General features: G+C 38.1%; 1 protein-coding gene across 3 annotated transcripts; it reads right to left on the bottom strand.

Annotated features, from left to right (window-relative positions):
• Positions 1 to 6,751: 6,751 nt before the first annotated feature.
• On the bottom strand, positions 6,752 to 16,770 carry LOC149316030 (pepsin B-like). Of its 3 annotated transcripts, XM_089518591.1 has the most exons (10): positions 16,706 to 16,761; positions 16,251 to 16,404; positions 15,288 to 15,405; positions 13,031 to 13,149; positions 11,863 to 12,062; positions 10,206 to 10,328; positions 8,655 to 8,799; positions 7,803 to 7,901; positions 7,317 to 7,319; positions 6,752 to 6,904 (listed from the first exon to the last, which is right to left on the bottom strand). In XM_089518591.1, exons 1-10 carry the CDS (start codon positions 16,759 to 16,761, stop codon positions 6,752 to 6,754), a joined length of 1,170 nt encoding a protein of 389 aa, XP_089374717.1. The 3 variants fall into 3 exon arrangements, with proteins under 3 accessions (XP_089374717.1, XP_089374719.1, XP_089374718.1); XM_089518593.1 differs by lacking the exon at positions 7,317 to 7,319 and having other exon boundaries at positions 16,706 to 16,770; XM_089518592.1 differs by lacking the exon at positions 7,317 to 7,319 and having other exon boundaries at positions 6,752 to 6,900; positions 7,805 to 7,901.
• Positions 16,771 to 20,958: the final 4,188 nt, after the last annotated feature.

Below are 20,958 nucleotides of genomic sequence, written 5' to 3'. Positions count from 1 at the left end.
TGTAAACCGTTTTGATCTAGGGAAAAACGGTATACAAATAAAAAAAATATTATTATTATTATTATTATTATTAATGTGTGGTGCAGTTTTATATTTTATGGGAACATTTTCTCTTTATACTGTACATGTTTCTGAAATAAATTGTAATATAGCCTTTGTCCAGATGTGTGTATATATTTCCCCCCTCAATTAGGAATGTATCAGTGTTCTCCATTTTACTTGGGATAGAAACCATCTCTTCCACATACACACAGAGTTCTCTTTCTCTTATGTCCCTCCACTGCCAACAGTTTTTCTTTCTTGCTTGTCTTATTTTCCCTTCACCTCAATATTTATTCAGCCTATACCATCTTCATCCAGATTAGAAACATTTCAGTCCCTTAACCCAGTACTATTTTTCTTCTCTTCTCCCAAACTCTCCTCTCATGCTGCCCTGCCTCCCTCTGTCTCCATTGTGGTGTTTGTTCAGCCTTTTCTTACTCTGCTCCATACCCTTGGAAACTAGAATTTTCTCTCCCTCCTAGAGTTACAATATTCTATTCCCCCAGATCCAGGCAGCCACATATCCTGAAAAGCATTACTTATTATTGAAATCATATGGTGGATTCTGAAAGGTTTGACCAGAACACAGGCATACTACTAATTTACCCATCCAGAAACTCCTTTCTCTAAAGTAACTTTATAGATAGGCTGGACTCTCTTGGGGCCATTAAGGCCAGCCTGGGGGCAGAGTTGGGGTGTGACATGCACACAATACACATCCTGATTCTGCCCCATGGCAGTATGACACGGCATGCGGCATTATGGTGCTCCTCTGGCACTGCATTTAGATTATGCAGTACCAAAGGCATACCATAAAGCTGTGGCACAGCAGCTATGGTGCACTTTCCAGGGCACAAAAAGGAGTCATTTTTGCGGCTCCTTTTTGCACACTATAAAAGCCAGATCAGTGCTGCAGTGTGTGGTTGCTGTGGCCCCAATCTGGCGAAGATGGAGGCCACCCCTTAGAGGCGGTCTGCACAGCCCCTCTGATTCTTTGCATGTAATACTGGGATGCGCAAACTGGAGCCCAAGGTGTTCTGTCACCTTTCCCCTGCACAGGGCTACTTTATCTTTAACAGTTCTAGGGGATAAAGGTATTTAACTGATATAGCTTTCTCAGGAACAGGGATTCCACAAGGTTTACAACCCTGTAGATGTCTCATGCATACACGCACACAAAGAGAGTTGGAAATGTCCAGTTCAGGTGTGGAAATTTGTCAGCCTGTGCCATATATCACAAACAGGATGTACAAGCAAATCACCCAAGAAAAAGTTTCAAAAACTTTTTGAAGTGAGTGAAGTAGGGTACGTAATAATAAGTACCCTCTTAAAAAACAATCACAGAGTCTAAAATCGCCTAAGCTTGCCTGTGCTCACCTTCATATTTCCACCTGCAAAATACAAAAAAGAATACCAACCTGATTTACAATTGGGATGTTATAAAATTACTGAGGAAAGATAAGTACTGCACTTTGGGTGTTCAAAATGACTTTAAAATACTGTATGTTATCAGTAGTGTTAATATTATGCATTGTCACTACAAATAGCACAAAGTCATACACCCATCATAGCACTACCTTACTGTGGTGGTGGGATTGTGTGCTGCTGTGAGGCAAGAGGCTATGTTGATGGTAATAGTGATGCTGGTAGGGTCTCCCATATCAGACAGGCTTTTGATGAAGAGCCCAGTTAAATGTGCTAACCAGCTACTGGGCAGTGACAGTATTGAAGGGTCACACTGGCAGATGATCTCTCAGAGACAATAGCAGTGGCACCAGAGCTAACACTTGTTTGTACTGCATGGGAGAGCCATAATAAACTTCCTTTTGAAGATCTTTTACCAAGAAAATCCTATGATGAGACAATCCCAGATTAAACAAGAGATAGTGTCAGAAGAAGAAACTCCCAGGTCAGATGACACTCAACGTTACTGGGCTATAGCAGGTAATAACTATGAGTACTGCTATGTCTAATGGTGCAAATAGACTCAGGGTGAAAGGATGTTCAGCTACTGAGGTGCTTAGAGACAAAAGGAAAATCTGAAGCTGAACAGCACATATTATAGAAACATGGACTGTAAAAAGCATGAAGCAGGGGAAACTAGACATAGTAAAACAAGAACTGAGTGAGCTAAAGTGGACAGGAACAGGATGTTTTGAGTGAGGTAATTACACAGTGTTTTACTCAGGAAATGAAAATTTCAGGAGAAATGGGATGGCATTAATAATGAAAGGGATGTAGCAAAAGCAGTCAAAGGATGTAATGCAAAGTGACCGAATCTTATCTATAAGTAGGGATTGTCTTCAGGTTGTATTTGGGTTGATATAGTGTCCTTCTTTAGCTTCATTCTAATTTTTGGTATCAGCAGTTCATGGTCTGTGCCACATGGTCTGTGCCAAGCTTCTCCATCGTCTGTTTCCAATTATGTTGTCTATTTGATTACTATATTTGCCATCAGGTGATATCCATGTATACAGTCCACCTCTTTGGTTGCTTAAAGAATGTGTTTGTGATGAAAAAAACTGTTGACCTCACAAAATTCAATCAGTTGCTCTTTTGCTTCATTCCTTGTTTCTAGGCCAATTTTTCCTACAGTCTTTGGTTCTGCTCTGTTTCCTACTTTTGCATTCCAGTTGCCTATGAATAACAAGTGCTGTTTTGGTCTGTAATCAGTTTCCTCCTGGATCCCAGCACAGAATTTATCAATTATTTCTTCTTCTTCTTCTTCTTCTTCTTTCTTCTTCTTCTTCTTCCTTTTTAGTTAGAGCATAAACTTGGATTAGGTTTTCCTTAAAGGCTTAAATTTAAAGATAATGTGAAAAATAGATTTTCATGATTAAGACTAATTGACTGGGAGCCCAAAGATCTCTAGGCTGAAGCCAGGGATACTGTCAGGGAAATGTGCAAAAAGACACTATCTGCAGCCAAAAAGAAAAAGAGGCCTCAGTGGATGACAGATGAAACTCTGCAAGCAGTTAAGGACAGACAAGAAGCAAAAGTAAAAAAATGACAGAAATAGGTCATAACACTGAATGCAACTGTTCAGTGACTTTTGCACAGGGGGAAGGAAAACTACTGATGACAATAACAAAAAATAGAATAATACAAGACCTCTTCCATAAGATCTGAGAAATCACAGGGAAATTTAAAGCAAGAGTGGGAATGCTCTATGATCAGCAGGACAAGACATTACATGAACAATGAGACATAAAAAGACAATGGAAACAGTACACTGAAGAACTATATAAAATAAATGAAAGGATGACAGATTCATTCAAGGAAGAATCATTTGAAGATGAACCTCAAGTTTTAAAAAATGAAGTGAAAACTTCACTTGGCGCATTTTGAAGAAATAAATCACCAGAAACAGATAGCATACCAACAGAGATGCTCCAAGCTATAGAGACAGAATCTACTCTGGTTCTAAATAAAATCTGTTAACAAATATGGAAAACAAAAGAATGGCCCACAGATTGGAAATGCTCAATATACACTCCAACACCCAAGAAAGGGGACATTTAGGATTGCAGTAACCACAGGACCATTGCATTAATATCCCATGCAACCAAAGTGACGCTCAAAACTGTACAAAAAGAATTTTACCATGTATGGAATGAGAAATGCTAGATGTCCAAGCTTCCAAGAAAGGAAGCAGTGTTAGGAATCATATTACAAACGCACCTTGGAAAATGGAGAACAGCACAGAATTTCAGAAGAAAATCAGCCTGTCCTTGATAGATTATAGCAAAGCCTTTGACACTGTAGGTCATGAAAAACTTTGGATCACTCTTAAAGAAATGTGTATAAAGAAATAAGGAGCCCTAATGGTGCGGTGGTTAAATGCCAGTACTGCAGCCACAAGGTTATGAATTCCATCCCAGGACTCCAAGGTTGATTCAGTCTTGCATCCTTTCATAGGTCAGTAAAATGAGTACTCAGCTTGTTGGGGGCAATTGGCTTACAGACTGTAAATCTCTTAGACAGTGCTGAGTTTACAGATAAGCAGGATAGAAATGTAAATGCTAAATGCTATGAGTATGCCACAATGTTTGAGGCTACTGTCTGTACAGAACATGGAGAAATGCAATGGTTTCCAACTGGCAAGGGGGGAAAGCAAGGCTGCATTTTATCAGCCTATCTGTTTAACTTGTAGACTGAACATACAGTGGGCCCTCTCCTTAAGTGGGGGATCTGATCTGAATACCCCTATCTAAGGGGAAATCTGCTGATGCTCGAGCCCCATAGAAAATGGGGTGCGTACATAATGGAGCACGGGCACACACGCCATTGTTTTCCTCTCCAAGCGGCTTCCGTATAAGCTGGAAGCCACATAAAATGTGTCTGTGCGTGGTGCGGGCGCACTATTTGTAGAACAGGATTAGACTCAGAGGAAGGTTGCGTGAAAATTGAAGGAAGGAACTGGGGCATCACTAAGGGGTGTGGGTGTGTGTGGACTGCCACTGGGTGACACCTCATGGGGGATGACATCTATTCAAGCCCTCTGCCTGCTGTGGCCATTAGTGGGGGGCTGCTAGTGAGGTGCTGTCACCACCTTCCAGATCTGGAGGAGCTCACTTAGGAAAGTGAGGTGTCTGCAGCAGTGGCACTATGGACTCCTCCCCTACCTGATACCATTCCCTCTCTTTCCCACCCAGCTGATTGCTGGGCAGCAGCAGCAGAAGCTCACCCACCACCACCACCACCACATCCTGTCCATATTTCTCTCCTGGCTTGGGCTCTCTCGACCTTGGCAAAGAGAATCCAAGGCCATGGAGAAATACAGACAAGTGGTGGCAGCAAGATTGTTGCAGCTGAGGATGGAGAGGGTGAGAGAGTTATTAGGCAGCAGCGGCAGCGGCAGCAGCACACCACCCTCACCAGTGGTCGAGGTGAAAAGTGGTGACTGGGGGTGTGCCAGGCAGCTTTGGCAGGATGGGATGGGCAGGAAGGTGGTTAGGAAAGGGAGCTCGTGCAAAATTAAGTTTTTCTGTGAGCCTCCTGGTTCCCTAGTGGTCATTTAGTCTTGCATTTCCTCTCTCTGGCCTTCCTGTACCCCCTCCACAACCTATCTGATAGCAACCACCCTCCCTCCCCCCCTCCCTCCCCCCCCCCTCTCTCTCTCTCTCTCTCTCTGAGTATATATACATATATGGAATCAGAAGGAGACAAAGGCCTGTTACAGACTGCCAAAATAAAGCTGCTTCGGGTCTCTTTGGAGGTATGCTATTTAAATGATGCATGGGTCCTAAGAGTCTGGAGGTCGTGCCAAAGCCACATTCCATTCCTAAGCACTGGAGTGCAGCTTTGGTGCAGCTTCCGGATTCTTAGGACCCATGCATCATTTAAATAGCATACCTCCAAAGAGACCCGAAGCAGCTTTATTTTGGCAGTCTGTAACAGGCCAAAGTTCATCAGGCTACTGGAATACACTAAAGTAGAACCTGATTAGAACTCAAAACCAGCTGTAAGCATTTGGATCAAAGGCCAAGTCTTCTTGCTCATGAGGAAACATCTGCCCTAAAGTCATCTTATTCCTGAGGATCCTGGTGCCTGTTGCCCAGTAACTCAGCATAGTACTGCTGGGTACCTTGAGTTTTTAATTAAATGAAATTAATTTATTTTCTTTTGAAACAAAGTAACCCTGAAATGTACAGCTTCATGATTCCCACAATATCACTGCCAAATCTCAGGTGCTTAGCTTTCACAGTTTGGGAACTAAGGTGGAGACAGACATATAGACATTCATTCATTATTATAAAAATGTCCAACAATCAAAGTGCATGTATTAACACTACAATCCAGTATTTAGTTTTGATTGCCTAACTTACTCCTTACTTACACAGGATGGTTCCATGCTAATAGAGAAATCATTGTGCTTTTACAACAGCTCGTTTTTTCCACCGAGGAAGATGTGTAGTCAAACGCGTTTGGTTTTATTTGGTTTTATTGGTTTTGTATTTTAACCTTTATCATATGTCCTCTGGAAATGCATACGTTTATGGCAATACGTGCACTTTGATTGTTGGACATTTTTATATTTTGTATGTCATATGGGATAGATAGTTTCCAGCCTTTTATATATATTGGCAAAATCTGTACTTTTTATTCTGTATGCAAACAGACATTGTATACTATTGATTGTTTTCATCTGAAAAAGAGCATAGCCTTGAATACATACAGTTTGCCTGAATGTCAGAGAATGATTACTAATATATTACCTTTTGAATACTTTAGATAATTTTAAAAAATGTATTTTTCTATTGCCACTTTTCCCTAGACTTTTTTGTTTTGCGATTCTACAATTTGTTTGACAGATGTCTTCTTTTATGAAAGAGAAGATAAGAGTTGTCTTCTTGGATTAGACCCAATACTCAGTTAGTCCTCATTTCTGTTATTCATTTTGAGACCCATGAGCAAGTCATAAATATGCATGGTGAAGGCATAAGCATCTCCTGTTTATCCCTAATGTCATCTGTGGATTGTAATGCTTCATACTTTTTGTCACTATGAGAGCCATTGACACCATTAATACTGTTCCATGTCATTATAACATTTAATCATTTTAATGATATTGATAAGTATTTTGCTAAGAAGTCCAAGCAGAAGGGTGACACATTAAAGTTTATTTAATAGTTTGACTGAAAGTCATTCTTTCATAGTCCAAGAGAACAACAGCTTTAGGTTGGAAGGAAACTGGGCTTTGTCCTGTTTAAGCTGATAGCGCAAATCCCACCCTGTTGTTGGCCATGTCAAAGACAGAATAATACTCCTTAAGGAAGACATCACCCAGGATCCACAGTGGCTCCCCACTTTGGGAAGGCAAATAAGTAGGCTCCACAACAACTGTACAATATCCATCTTTCTGTAAAAGAAAACAAAAAGGTGTTTAAGACCTGCCTCTGTTGAAAAAAAATGTCATGAACATTTACAGTATAAAGATCAGGTGGTGGTGGTGATGGTGGTGGTCATCATCATCATCCCACCTTATTCCCAGCATGGGACTTAAAGCAGCTTACAACAATTAAAAAACATCGTTAAAATTCCAAAAAATAAAAAAGTTATAAATTAATTGGAAAAAATATAACCAGATTAAAACATATATTAAAACACACACACAGATACACTAGGACAGTGATTAGCTGTGTAAGATGAGCATTGTATAAGATGGGCCTTATACACTCATCAACCTATACAGCTGTTGGAATAGACTGTTTAACAATATTGCAACTGCTTGTTTCTGGTTCTGTTCACTATAAGCACATGATTGTGAGGACATACTTCCTAGAGTCTGTTTGTGAGGATATATGATGTGTGTCAAACCCACATTACATGTTCTCCAGTGTGCACTTCATGATTTGTATGTGTAGGTTCAGATCTGACTATAGTGCATATAAGGTCAATAATTATGTCACTATTGTGAGTATCATCTTTACTCTTTTGCAGGCTCCACAATACTCTCATTTAAAATATGTAAATCTGAAGCAGAACTGAGAAGCTATTTCTGCATGCAGATCTAAGAAAACAATTTCATAATTTTGAGGACAGATCTTTGTAGGGTCCTCAAAAAAGGTTATCAAAAGATATGGCTAGGTAAAACTTTTCTTGAGCAAGGAAGTGTATAAGACTCATATACATCCGAAACATTTTTCCAAATGGTGACTACAAGAATTTGAATGCTGTTACCACAATCTCTAAATATTACAAAATTCAGATATAGCATGATTTAAAATATACACTCTTGAGCAATACAGTATACATACACTGGTCACATAGGCAGAGGGTGGCAGTGGGAACTGGGATCCATTAATGACAAATGTGATGGTGGGCATGTTCTGGACATCATTGCAGTTCACTAATAACTGGAAAAGAATACAAATCTAACATTACTTCTATGAGAAAGAAAGTTAGAACAGAGTTTGTACAATGATGCTGTCCCCTTGGAGATGTGTGCCACTGCAACCAGACTCAACACTAAGCAGGTGTTTATTTTCCAACACAAAATAAAGCATGCCAAATGCATGCTACATAGGTGATAAAAATCATGTACTATCATTCACCATCTGAGGCAGCATCTCTTCTTGGGGGAAAAACATGATAAATGGCTTAAATCATTTGTTAATTCCAACTAGAGGCTACCCATTGAATCAGTTGGGTTTACCTATCTGGTAAATTGCCATTCAACAGTTAATTCAGTGGCTCTACTCTGTCCAACAGGATTCCAACATTTTTAAAAAAATTATTAGTACTCTTCTATTATCTTGATGTAAACTGCTGTGAGGTTTTCTAAAATAAAGCAAAGTGGGGTAATAAACAAATAAACAAAAAAAATAATAATGCAAATAGTCATCCATTCTACACATTGCAGCTTTGCCAACTTTACTCACATGCCCAAGAATTCCTGTCTTGTTGGAGATATTAATATCTATCCAGTTCAACATTGTTCTCCCTATACCACCTAATTTCATACCTCTAAGAATTTGGCATGTTTTTCTTACATCAACTCTGCTTACCTTGGGTGTTGTTACAAATGTTTGGAGACTAAATTTTAACATTTCCTCTGTGAAATACAGCAATACTCTGAGTCATATCCCCAAGGTTCCTTCCTCACCTACCTCACCATCATACTCTTCAGCTCCCACAGCTTGCAGGAAGGTATCAAAGTACTGCTGTGGAATGGTAAGTTGACAGGTGCCAGTGTCTACAATTGCCTGGCAGCCTTCACTGCACCAGCCAGTAGCCTCATCGCCAATGGCAAATCTATAAAGACAAGAGAAAAGGATGTTGTATGGGCAAAGTTTGCAGGCAAGTTAAAAACCAGATCAAAGCTGGTGACTCTCAATAATTCTTAGAACCAGAATATAGAAAAGGTACTCTTTTGGACTACAGCTCCTGGAATCACTAAACTAGTACAACCAGTGGCATTGATACCTAGAGACTGATTTTGTAAAATCTGAAAAAATTGGAAGGTGATTTTGACCAACTCATTACTATACTCATTTTACTCATTCTAATCAAAATATATTGTTCCTTACATGTTACTGTGGACAACAGAGGAATACTGTCCTGGGTGCTCTAGAACCGTTAAGATGCTTTAAAGTTTGTGTATACGTGTGCATATGCATAAATATGTACATGTGTATATGAGCAGCAAATATGTGCAGATATGTACATCTGCCATGAGTAGCAAATACATAGGGTTTTTTCCAAGTAGCAATTCAGCTGTTAGATACCTATATTTTTGCAGCATTCAAGCTCTAGTACCTTCTTGCTATGAAAGGTATTGCTTATTCATTCATCCAGTTCATCCATTGTCACTGAGAATGAACGTTCCTTGAAATAAGGTTTCTCTAGACTTAAGAGATCTTGAATTACTAATGGTAATTGATGTGTTTCTTGTCTGTTCATGCTATTTTTTCGGATTAGATTGAACGCATCTCTTTTGTAACACACAAATACAACAATAGCTCCCATGGACTGTTTCATTTTTAATAGTATTTTATTGCTTTATTATTTCATTATGGTTAACCTTCCCTCTTGGAACTAATAGTGCTTCTAATGCACACCTTTGGCAAGGTGAGAATTTCTGCTATTTAAAAGTTTCAGTTTTCAGTACTAGACACAGGAAGGTAGCTATAGTACAGGGGAAAGAGAGCATTGCCTCTGATAATTATTCTGCTTTTCAATGACATCTGTGTCCAGTCCCCATATTTCCAGCACTGAAGTAACTTAAAACTTCTGTTGAGCATTTAGAAATACAATTTAAGCATTCAAAGAAAAGGAGTAGACAAGAGTATGAGAACACAGCAAATATAAGTTCTATGTGCTAATGATTCACAGTTGTCTCACTCCCTGAAATGCTAGAAATCTGAGAACTGAAGGAAAATTTCAAGGAAGAGCACAATTCTTATTTGGGAGTGCCTCCAAGAAATAAAAAAATCTTATTTGGATTTTACCTCACCTTCACTCCAGTTACATATCCCTTTCCCACTATACACACTTCAAAGAAGTAAGCAGGAACATAACCAGTCTACTCAGCAGATAAAGTATGGTTCCAGGTGGGAGGTGAGAACCTTGTGTTGCTATCTTTGCAAAGCAAAAGGTGATCAGACCAGAAAAGCAAAAGGTTGGCTATAAATGGAAAGAGAATGGGGAATATAACTTACTCTTCAATGCCAATTTGCCAGTAAACTTCACGGGTAACAGGTGCCCAGGAAATTTCTCCAGAGAATAGCTGAGTATCAACCCCTCCCAAGATCAGTTCCCCTCCATATTGAACAGTTGGCTGTCTGGTGGGCAAAAATGGGGAGAAAAAAGCCAAATGTAGGTACAACTAGCAATAGCAATAGAAAATATATTTCTATACCACTTACCAATGTGCTAAAGTCCCTCTAAGTGCCTGTCAAATTAGATATATGTAAATACATAGATACCTATGTGGGCAGAAAATAAGGGCAAGGTATGAAAGAAGAAAAAGTGGAGGAACATGGGCATAGATTAATTTAGATTAATCCTGAATAATCACAACAGTTATTTCCATCAAATTCAGATTCTCATGCCATCGAGTAAGAGCTGAGCAGTCGAAATCTTGGATAAGGGGACATACATGTCTCACATAGCTATGTCTCTGTTGCTACATCTCCCAATGCTCCGACCCCAAAATCCACCTTGTATGCATTGTGACAGGCACTTAGAGGGACCTGTAGAGATCTTGCTGATATTCCTGCAAAGGATAACCTTACAGCATGTCCAGCTAAAACAAAATGGCTGGGTATATTTCAACTAATCCCCCTACTCTTCAACAAACTGGAAATGGCTGTTTTGAGAAAGGTTTACCAAGGTGCATGGTTTACAAGGTGGGTATGTGGGGTTGGTTGCTATGTGGTCAGAAGAGAATTCCAACTTACACTGTGGTGAAAAATATGAGTCGGGATGTATACATTGGATTTAAGCCAACTTAAGTCACTAACAGGATACAGCTGATTGGTTCTGAAAGTTGTGCAAAACATATTTTTACCTGTTTTGAATTCAAATTGTACAGGTCAAAAGGGAACTGGATCTACATTACATGAGCCTGAGCATTTACTCATATTCTTGTTAGTTTCAACAACTAGAGTAGGATCATTTGCTGAATACTAAGTCAAAACTAAGTCATGGAGCCAAAGTCAATCCCAATCATATTTGGGGCTGTAAGGGATCGTAAGAGTACTATCAAAGAACAGTAACTCTGGGTGCATCTGCACTGAAGAAATAATGCAGTTTGACACCACTAAAAATGCTGTAGCTGCATCCTATGGAATCCTGGGAGCTATAGTTTTAAAAGGTCTTTAGCCTTCTCTGCTAAAGAGTGCTGGTGCCACACGAAACTACAAATCTCGGGATTCTGCAGGATGGCCACAGCAATTAAAGTAGTCAAACTGCATTATTGCTACAGGGCACATGGACCTCAGTTATACTAGGAAACATATTAGGGGTGGTGGTGCTGGCCATACAACAAAATAAAATCTAAAATCTACCAAGGAGTGATACCTTCATTGGCCAGCCAAAGTGCACAAAACACATAATGTAAGCTTTTAAGCCATCACTGGCTTCTTCATCAGGCAAAAGATGTTTAAAAAAATAAAACATGAAGAAGAAATGTGAAAGTGTTGGTCTTGTCTTCCTTCTGTATGATTTTTAACATCTTTTGCCTGATGAAGCTTTAAGCTTGCATTATGTGTTTTGTTCATTTTGGCTGGCCAATGAAGGTATCACTCCCTTGTAGAGTGTTTTTCTAGCATCTTGTGTTTGATTCTTGAAACAATAGATTTTTTTGGATCTTACCGTGAAAAGTAGAAGCTAAAGATGGGTTCAGAAAGCTGTCCTTGATTCAGCATCTGCTGCATGACAGTGGCTGTCCCTCCTACAGCCAGAGATGGATAAGCCATCCCCATAATTCCATCAAAACTGGCATAGTAGAAGGGAGTAGCAGGTTCATCCTCACTCAGGCCAAACTCCTGATTGGTGACAACAATATTCTGGACCTGGAGGAAAAAGGAAGAAAAAAATTGATATTTTGCTTTATACTGTACTGTATTGATGATGATGATGATAATAATAATAATAATAATAATAATAATACATTTTATTTATGTTTCCCCGCCTCTCCCAGTGGATCGAAGCGGGGTTACAGACTAAATAAAATCACAAGGTATGTATCTAAAAAATTCAATTAAAAACGATAAAAACGATAAAAAATCAACATCAGACAATAACAATAGCATCACTAGCAAGGCAGGGATCACACATAGACAAGAGCATATAATTCATATCCGGGGGGTGGGGTATTCATATCATATCAGGGGGGTATGCTTGACCAAAAAGCTCAGTTTTAACTGCTTTTCTAAATGTTTTTAACGAGGCCATCAAATGGATCTCCTCAGGAAGGCTGTTCCAAAGTCTCGGAGCCGTTGTTGAGAATGCTCTTTGGGAAGTAATAGCATATTTGGAGGTTGGTGTTTCCAATAGGTTCTTACCCGATGTTCTAAGAGTGAGGGGCAGATTGTTTTCTCCTCCCCACCTACCCAGCTACTGTGAGCATTGCAATTTACCTCTTAGGGGAGAGAGAGGCCTGATTGGGGGTCACAAATGATGCAATTGATCCTCTTAATTTAAAAAAAAATTTTTTTTAAAAATACCAATGTTGAGATGCAAAATCAGGTTCCATTACAGTACAGATCACAAATCACAAGTTTCCATTCTAAGCTTTTATAAGTCCCCGTCTTTAAAATACCCTTTAAGAGTGTAGTTCTGTGTTCTGGATAAAGCTTGGAAAACTTGCTTTTGGTTACTCCAATTCTACAAATCCACCAGCTAGCACAGACATTGGCCATGTCAGCTAAGGGTATTTGGGAGCCATAAATTAACTTTTCAAAACTCTCTGAATTCATTTCCTCATAAACTGACCAATATTTGAAGATATACAGAATAAAATACACTTGAAGATACTAACCTGCACAGTATCATAGCCTAGCAGGACAGTCAAATCACCAGCCCCATAGTACAGGGTATAGGTCTGTCCAGAATTGGAATATGTGGACGATGCACCAGGGTTGAATCTGTTGTGATTATCTAGAGTGATACAATAAATAAAAACAAATGTCTCTCTATATGCAGCAAATCGATGCATATTTGAATGCCATTTACAATTGCATCTAATAGTTTAGCAGAGGTCTAATTTTTTTTACAAACCAAGTGTATTATCTTCATGGCAAGGAATGCTCCAGTCAGCAAAAGGAATCAAGGATGAGGGCATCTCTCAAAAAAATATTGAATGAGGTTTTAAAAAACTTTTATTGGACACAATATAAGAACAAAATTCAAAATAAAATGTGAAGCTGATAGCATTTCTATCTTATATCCCACTCTCCCATTCTCAGTGGAAGGCAATGGCAAACCTGCTGTGATCAAATCTTGCAAAGAAAGCCCCATGATAGGTTCACCTCAGGGTTGCCATAAGTTGGAAATAATTTGAAGGTTCACAACAAAAGCGTGTCTTAGCACAATATGTAATACACACATATATATACAAAAAAGTTATAATCTTAGGGGGGAAAGTTTATAAAATGGTGTATCAGTGATACCTAATCCCAGAAAGAATTTCTAAGATGTATAATGGTTCTTCTGATTTGTGTTGGAAATGTGAGAAGATTTTATCTTATGTGGTGGACCAGTGACAAAACTAAAAACTTCTTTACTCAAATTCACATAATGATGGAAGATATTTTGAGAATTAAATTTTTATTGAGACCAGAATTAATTTTATTAGGACAACCAACTAGGGAAAAAACATGGAGGAGTTATGCGATATATGGTTATTGCTGCAAGAATGATTTATGCTCAGAGATGGAAAGAGAGAACAATTCCACTTCAAGAAGACTGGTTGTTGAAACTGTATAAATTTGCAGAAATGGACAAGCTTATTTTAATGCATGATAAAACAGTGAATGATTTTTTTAAGAATGGAAATTATTCATAGATTATAAGAAAAATGCATGGGGCTTCACAATAATTTTAAGTTTTCGAAAAGTAAAGAATTGCTTTATTTGTAGAATTCTAGATAAGATTTTATTAACTTTTAAGATATGTGATTAATTTCTGAATAGCAGGGGGGTAGATATAGTTAAGTAACATAACCATTGCCAGGCAAGTTGGAAGCCACAATTCTCCTATCCTTGGTGATAGATGAGCAATATGTTGCCATTGTAGTTGATTAGATTGGTTTGTTTAGTTTAGGTTTGTCAGCCTTTTATGTTGTGTTAGCATATTAACAGATATTTGTTGAGGTGATGGTTCTGGCTTCTTTGTTATTATATGTTAATAAAAATAATACACACACACACTTTTTTTCTAGCTTTCATATTAAGATTCCAAAAACCGACATGAGAACCAAATGGATCAAGATTATCTCTATTTCATGTCCATGTCTAGGTTCGGTTAGTTATGTCCATGTTATGTTATGTTTATGTTATTGTACTGTATGTTACTGTACTGTGTGTACTGTATTGTATGTTATTGTACTGTACCATATTAATGTTGATTTTAAGTGTTGGAAAATAAAAAATCTAAAAAGAAAAAGATTATCTCTATTTCTATTAATAAAAGAAATAAATAGAAACCCAATCCATAATAAAGGAGTCATTATGGAATTCATTTCTTGAGTTATGAATATGTTGTGTCAGTTTTTCCATGACTGAGAGACTACAACTTTGCATGACAACAGTCCAAAGACAAATTATGTAGACTTTTCCATTTTTGAGCAATCTCCATATGAGTGAAACTTTTCTAATACTGCTTTTATTATGTATCTATGCCGTACAAAAGCCAATGTGATGTAGCTGAAAGAAAGCTAGATGAGTTGAACAGATTACTTCACCATGCCCAGTGACCATGCCAGCTGGAGATTCTGGTAGTTATACTCCACAAAATAGATCTGTTAGCTCTACTACTCAGCCTTGAAGCTCACTAGTAAGAATTGGTTAAGTCAATAGTTTTCATCTTAACCTCTCTCACAGAATTATTGTGATTATAAAATGGGATAATCCCATGTACACTGCCCCAAGAACATTGGAGAAAGATAATACAATTATAAATAAATAAATAGATAGATTATTTATCTAAGCAAAGAAATATAACTTTTTTCAAAGAAGCAACATCCATTAATGAGCTTACTAAAATCAAATCTTTATGCATCAGCCATTAATACTCACCACAGGCTTCAGTATTACAGTATACAGATGGAACCCAGAGATTGGAAGAACCAGAGTCCATTACAACTAGGAAGTTCTGTGGTGGTGTCCCAATACTAATCTCTCCAAAGTAGTAAGACTGCCAAATGAGAAGGTTTTGGTAAGATGGAAGACTGTCCATACCCTCAAGAGGTAGTTAACATGTTTCCCTGCATTACTACTATTTTCCAACTAAGGATCTGAAAGGAATAAGGTCCTTTTGAGGAATTTGGTAGACAAAAGGGTTGCTTCCCCAAAGGAGATCTCTCCAACATCATATAAAGAGCTATGGAATAACAGAATGAAAATGTCTTAATTTAACCCTGTTCTAGAATTAGAAGTCTTTTGGATTCAAAGTAAGAGTATGTATTCACAGCAATAGCTCTGATTTATGGTGTCACCCCAAGAATTTCCAGAGATGGAGAAACAAGTCATTAAAAAACAAAAGAAATCAATGCTTGTCTTTTGGGTAATGGGAACTGCTGCACATGGAAGAAATATTTGACTAGAAGCTCCTGAGGGATTCTGGCTTCACACAGGTAATAACTCTTTATGTGTTATCATATAGGTCCCTACTGAGAAGACCCCTTCCACTCATGTAAATATGGCAAGAGCAGGGACACTTTGGCCATGACCAGTGATAAGGGATTGCGAGAGTCATAGGTCAAAACATCTGATAAGGAATTGGGAGAATTGGGAAATATCTGATCAGACAAAGATTCTGCATCCAGGAAAATATGATAGCAGATTCACAATGCAATCATAAACAAGTATGTCCTCTGAATTCATTGGGATTTCTTCAAAATAAATGGGTATAAAATTGCAGAATATTCATTGATCCAGAAAAGGCAATGCTTCCCATTTACACTTAAGGAGGCAGGGAAGCGAAATAGTTAAGATATGTTTCAAGAATCTTCAGTATTTTATTATTGTTTTAGTACTCACATTCAAATAATTGGTTATTGGTTCATAAGCAACATTATATTCATTGAAGTGGTATCTCAGTGCAGGATCAATGTGGTTCTTCTTCAGATATTCTTCTAGCACACCTTTTTCCTTCATATTCTCCCGAATGGATTTTCCTTTCTTCAGAATGACTCTGAACAGAACACAAAGATCTTACAGAAACAGTGGCAATGTTACTAGACCTTCCTTCTATGCCCTTTTTGTTTACTAGCTGTCCTCTTCCTTGCTGTTGGGAATTGCTAGTTGCTACTCAAAGCAAAGAAGCATGCAAGACGGGAGACATGCATTACAAACCTGGAAAGCTGTGATTTAGCTTTTGCCATGGAATGATGGCATGGTTCTGTCCTGAAATGTTGGCTGAAGATGTATGCTCTCCATTTGTTACTAGTGATAAGTTCATCATTCTCAAGATCATAGTGTTTTGTATTAGTTACCTCTCCAGTCCTTCTGATAAGTGCAGATAAACCAACACAAGGATCAGCCACTTCATGGTGATTAGTATCTTTGCTGATGTGATCTTCTGGAGAATGCACAGAACTTGTCCACAGTTACCGCTGTTGTTCCCCTGGTTTTATACTCAAGATGATTGTCATTTACTGCCTTATCTGTTCATTCTTAATTTCCTATATCATTACAAACACCCAGTATCTACACTTCTGTTTTCTTGCAAATGATAGAGAGTGTAAATGCCCTTTGTTACAATTGGTTTCAATGTAATTTGTGCCCTTGATTTGGACAAAACTGTGTGATTGAAAGCTTATGAAAGTTTCTGAAAGCTTTGTGACTAGCCCAAAAAGTGATAAGATATCAATAAGCCAAAGCATTATCAGTTTCCTTGAAAAGTTTTAGTATTCTTTTCTGAAATAATAAAGGGCAAGTTGATAGTTGCAGCTAGTATGACGTGAACTTGGGCAGGTTCATATTTTGTTTGCCTCCAGAAAATATAAAACAATAATGTCAGGTTCCTCCCAACTAAAATATTGGGCCCTGTGATTCCATGACCTTGGGAAGCTTTCCTAGCTGCTATTGTATTTTAATTTTATGCTTCATTCTGAACTGATAAATTCACAGCAACATGTGCACTGAAGTAGATTTTTCAAAGTGACTAATTTTTCAAAGATAACAATGCATCTCAGCTTGCCTATCAGCAATGAATTAGATTCTGGATATATTTTGTACTATATATTCACACTTAAATATGTGTGACGTAACATGAGAAGTTATTCTTTTTTCCCTATTAACAACTCTAGTGTTCTCCTACATCATTCAAACAAAATGAAAAGAAGGTTAGAGAAATGTTTTATATTACAGAATATTTAAAAAGACATAAATCACAAGAGATGAAAGACTAGATTTGAAAGTTATTTAAATATCATATTCCAAGTATTTCTGTTCCTCTAAACCCCTACATTTTGGTAACATATAATATTTGATGTTTCGGATGCAGATATCTCAAAATCCAAAGCTTGAATATGTTTTTAATTAGCTATTATTTTAAATACTGCCACTGATGAACAAACTGGAACATAAAGACAATTAAATTTAATGTAGATTTTTCTTCTCTGTTCTCTTCTTTTCTTCACTGTTGCTATATTTTCTTGAATCACTAACCCAGACATTTTTCCATATAACACTTTTCTTTCACAAAAGTGCCCCTAATTTTAGAAAATGGTCTAATTTGGACTGCAAAAATAATGCACTTTGACATCACTTTAACAGTCATCGCTAAATGCTATGGAATTCTAGGGTTTGTAGTTTGTGAGACATTTAGCCTTCTTTGTTAGAGATCTCTGGTGCTACAACAAACCATAAATCTCAGAACCCCACAGGATGGTGCCATGGCTGCTAAAGGTCACATTTCCACTATGATTTATTATTTTCCTTTTATTATTTTTATTATTTGCGGTTTGTTTTTGTAATTTTGATGTATTGTTATGTACTTTTTAACCATGTTTTACTGTTTAATTTTATAGTTGGGAGGGAGGGTTGGGTCGGGGTCTTGTGAGGCTTGTTTTTTTTTATTGTTGTATACTGTCTTAACTCTGCTGTTACCAGCCTCGATCCTGTTACCCACCTCGATCCTCAAAGCAGAAGTGGCGGGATATAAATAAATAGTTATTATTAGTATTATAATCACTGCTCAGGTTATATGACCATTGTTTCCATTTGAAACCAGTTCCGATCCTACTTTGAGCGATTTCTGTTGTGATAAAGCAAGGCAAACACACACAAAAAAGTTTTTCCAGACACTAGTTTCTAGTGGTTCTTTGAAAAGAATCAATTCTGAAGACAGTTCAACACGTGGGAATGGCAGTTCTGAATCACATCATTCTGGAGGGGAGGGACTAATGGCAGAACGGTGTTTACCATCCCTTCTCAGTTTTTGGAAGATCCACCATTCCCCTCCCTCTCACCATTGCCTTTGTGCTTGTGGTGTGACCTATGGGTGCATGATATTTTTAAAAAATTGATAGAAAATTTGATTTAATGATTTTGCAACTACTTGCAATCAGTGAGGTAAGTAGTTGCAAAACCAATGAATCAAATCTGCTATCAAATTTTTTTTAATTGATAGAAGATTTGATTCATTGGTTTTGCAGTTACTGGCAGTTACCCGGGCAATCCAACGGCAGCTCATAGTGAGATGAGTAATTGCAATACCACTGAATCGAATCTTTTATCAATTGATTTGAAATATATAGTTCCCAAGCTGGGCTGCCCAGGCTGCTACTTATGTCACTGATAACGCACAGATGACTGGCATGCATTTTGAAGTGTGCAAACTAGTGGAGATATCTCTCTCTCTCTCTCTCTCTCTCTCTCTCTCTCTCCTCTCTCTCTCTCTGGCTTTACTTCGCAAACGAAGATTCAGGAAGGAAGTGGAGATGACAATTGTGCCAAAAAAGAAGCAAGAGATAATGAAAATTTCTGCTTTCATAGTGGGAATGATGGTCCTTTTGGAATCAATTTACCAACATGGAGTGAAGGTGAATTGGAAACCGGTTTAAATATAAGTGGAAATGAGCCCAAAGTAGTGTCAAACTGCATTATTACAGCAGTGCATGTTATACCATTAAATTCAAAGATTTTTCATTTGGGGGCATATACTATAGTTGTCCCTGACTTCCTTCACCAGTTACAGCTCAATGTATTTTTCACAGTTACACTATTTCTTGAATCATTTTCATGTGTTATTTTGAAACAAATGTACTTGATAAAAGGCTGACTTGTCACCAATTACCTGGTTTTGAGAACTGTAATGTATTGTACATAAAGGTGCCTTTCAAGGTGGTTCAGAAATTTCAACTGGTTCAGAATCTTGCTATGAGTCTAACAAGGAGAAGTCATTGGGAAAGACTCTCGCCAGTCTCTGAAATGTCCTTCAATAATAATAATAATAATAATTATTATTATTATTATTATTATTATTATTATTTCTATACCGCTTTTCCGCATTGATCAAAGCGGTGTACAAAACAAAAGAATACAACAGTACGACAATACAAAATTTAGGCACCAGTTTGTTTCAAGCCCAATTCTACATGGCTTGAGACCCAAGTAGAACCTTAAAAGATGCCTATGTCTGCATAATTCTGCCTGGATGTTAAGGATTTCTTTGTTTGTTGCTGCCTTCAAGTTGTTTATAGCTTATGGTGACCCGGAGGCAAATTTCTTTGTTGCTGACTTCAAGTTGTTTATAGCTTATGGTGACCCGGAGACAAATTTCTTTGTTTGTTGCTGCCTTCAAGTTGTTTCTGGATTATGGTGGCCCTATGGCTTAGAGTGACCCTAAGGGATATGGTGACTTAGTGATTAAAACACCAATTCTGACAATCGTAAGATTGGAAGCTTGGCAGTTTCTGGCCCAAATGCTGCATGATGGGGTGAGCTCCCATCACTAGTCCCAGCCTCTGCCAAACTAGCAGTTCAAAAGCATGCAAATGCAAATAGATAAATAGGTACCACTTTGGTGGGAAGGTAATAGCGTTCCATGCAGTCAGGCTGGCCACATGACCATGGAGTCATCTTCAGAGAAAGCTGGCTCTTCGGCTTAGTAACAGAGATGAGCACCATCCCCTACAGTTGGACACAACTAGACAATCTTGTCAAGGGAAGACCTTTACTTTTATCTTTAAGGCAAACCTATGACAGGGCTTTCTTGGCAAGATTTATTCACAGGGAGTTTGCCTTTGCCTTCTTCTGAAGCTGAAAGAGTGTGACTTGCCCAAGGTCATCTAGTGGGATTTTATGAATAAGCAAGGATTTGAAACCTAGTCTCTAAATTTGTAGTCTAGTGCTAAAACTACCACACCACACTGGCTCTCTAAGGATTTCTACTAAACCCTTTTTATATACTCCCACCATCAGAGGTAGGATGAATGGTGACCAGGAGGAGACTTTTACAATTATACTGCCTAGCCTATCTTGGAGCCTAGCTTTATCTTTAAGGCACCAAACAAGATTCCCCCCCCCCCTATTTTTCCAGGTTTTTAAGCTATTTTACATACTTTTAAATGAAGCTTGATTTCATACTTCATTTGGCTGTTTTCAAATTACAGTGGGCCCTTGGTATTCGCTGCGGTTTGATTCCAGGACCCCCATGGATGCCAAAATCTGTGGATGTTCAAGTCCCATTAAATATAATGGCCTAGCAAAATGGTGCCCCTTATATAAAGGGGCAAAATCA

Source organism: Sceloporus occidentalis, unplaced genomic scaffold, assembly GCF_023333645.1.
Source record: "Sceloporus occidentalis isolate IW3139 unplaced genomic scaffold, rSceOcc1.0.p SCAF_3, whole genome shotgun sequence".
Taxonomy (NCBI): Eukaryota; Metazoa; Chordata; class Lepidosauria; order Squamata; family Phrynosomatidae; genus Sceloporus; species Sceloporus occidentalis.
Note: the sequence above shows the minus strand (reverse complement) of the source record. Positions and strands in the feature narration are given on the sequence as shown.

Excerpts from the sequence above, each read along its gene's own strand:
- LOC149316030 (XM_089518591.1), bottom strand. The coding sequence starts at position 16,761 with ATGAAGTGGCTGATCCTTGTGTTGGTTTATCTGCACTTATCAGAAGGA. Across the intron at positions 15,406-16,250 it reads CAATAACCAATTATTTGAAT|TCTTACTACTTTGGAGAGAT; the intron begins GTGAGTACTAAA and ends CTCATTTGGCAG. Across the intron at positions 10,329-11,862 it reads TTTAGCTTCTACTTTTCACG|ACAGCCAACTGTTCAATATG; the intron begins GTAAGATCCAAA and ends TTTGCCCACCAG.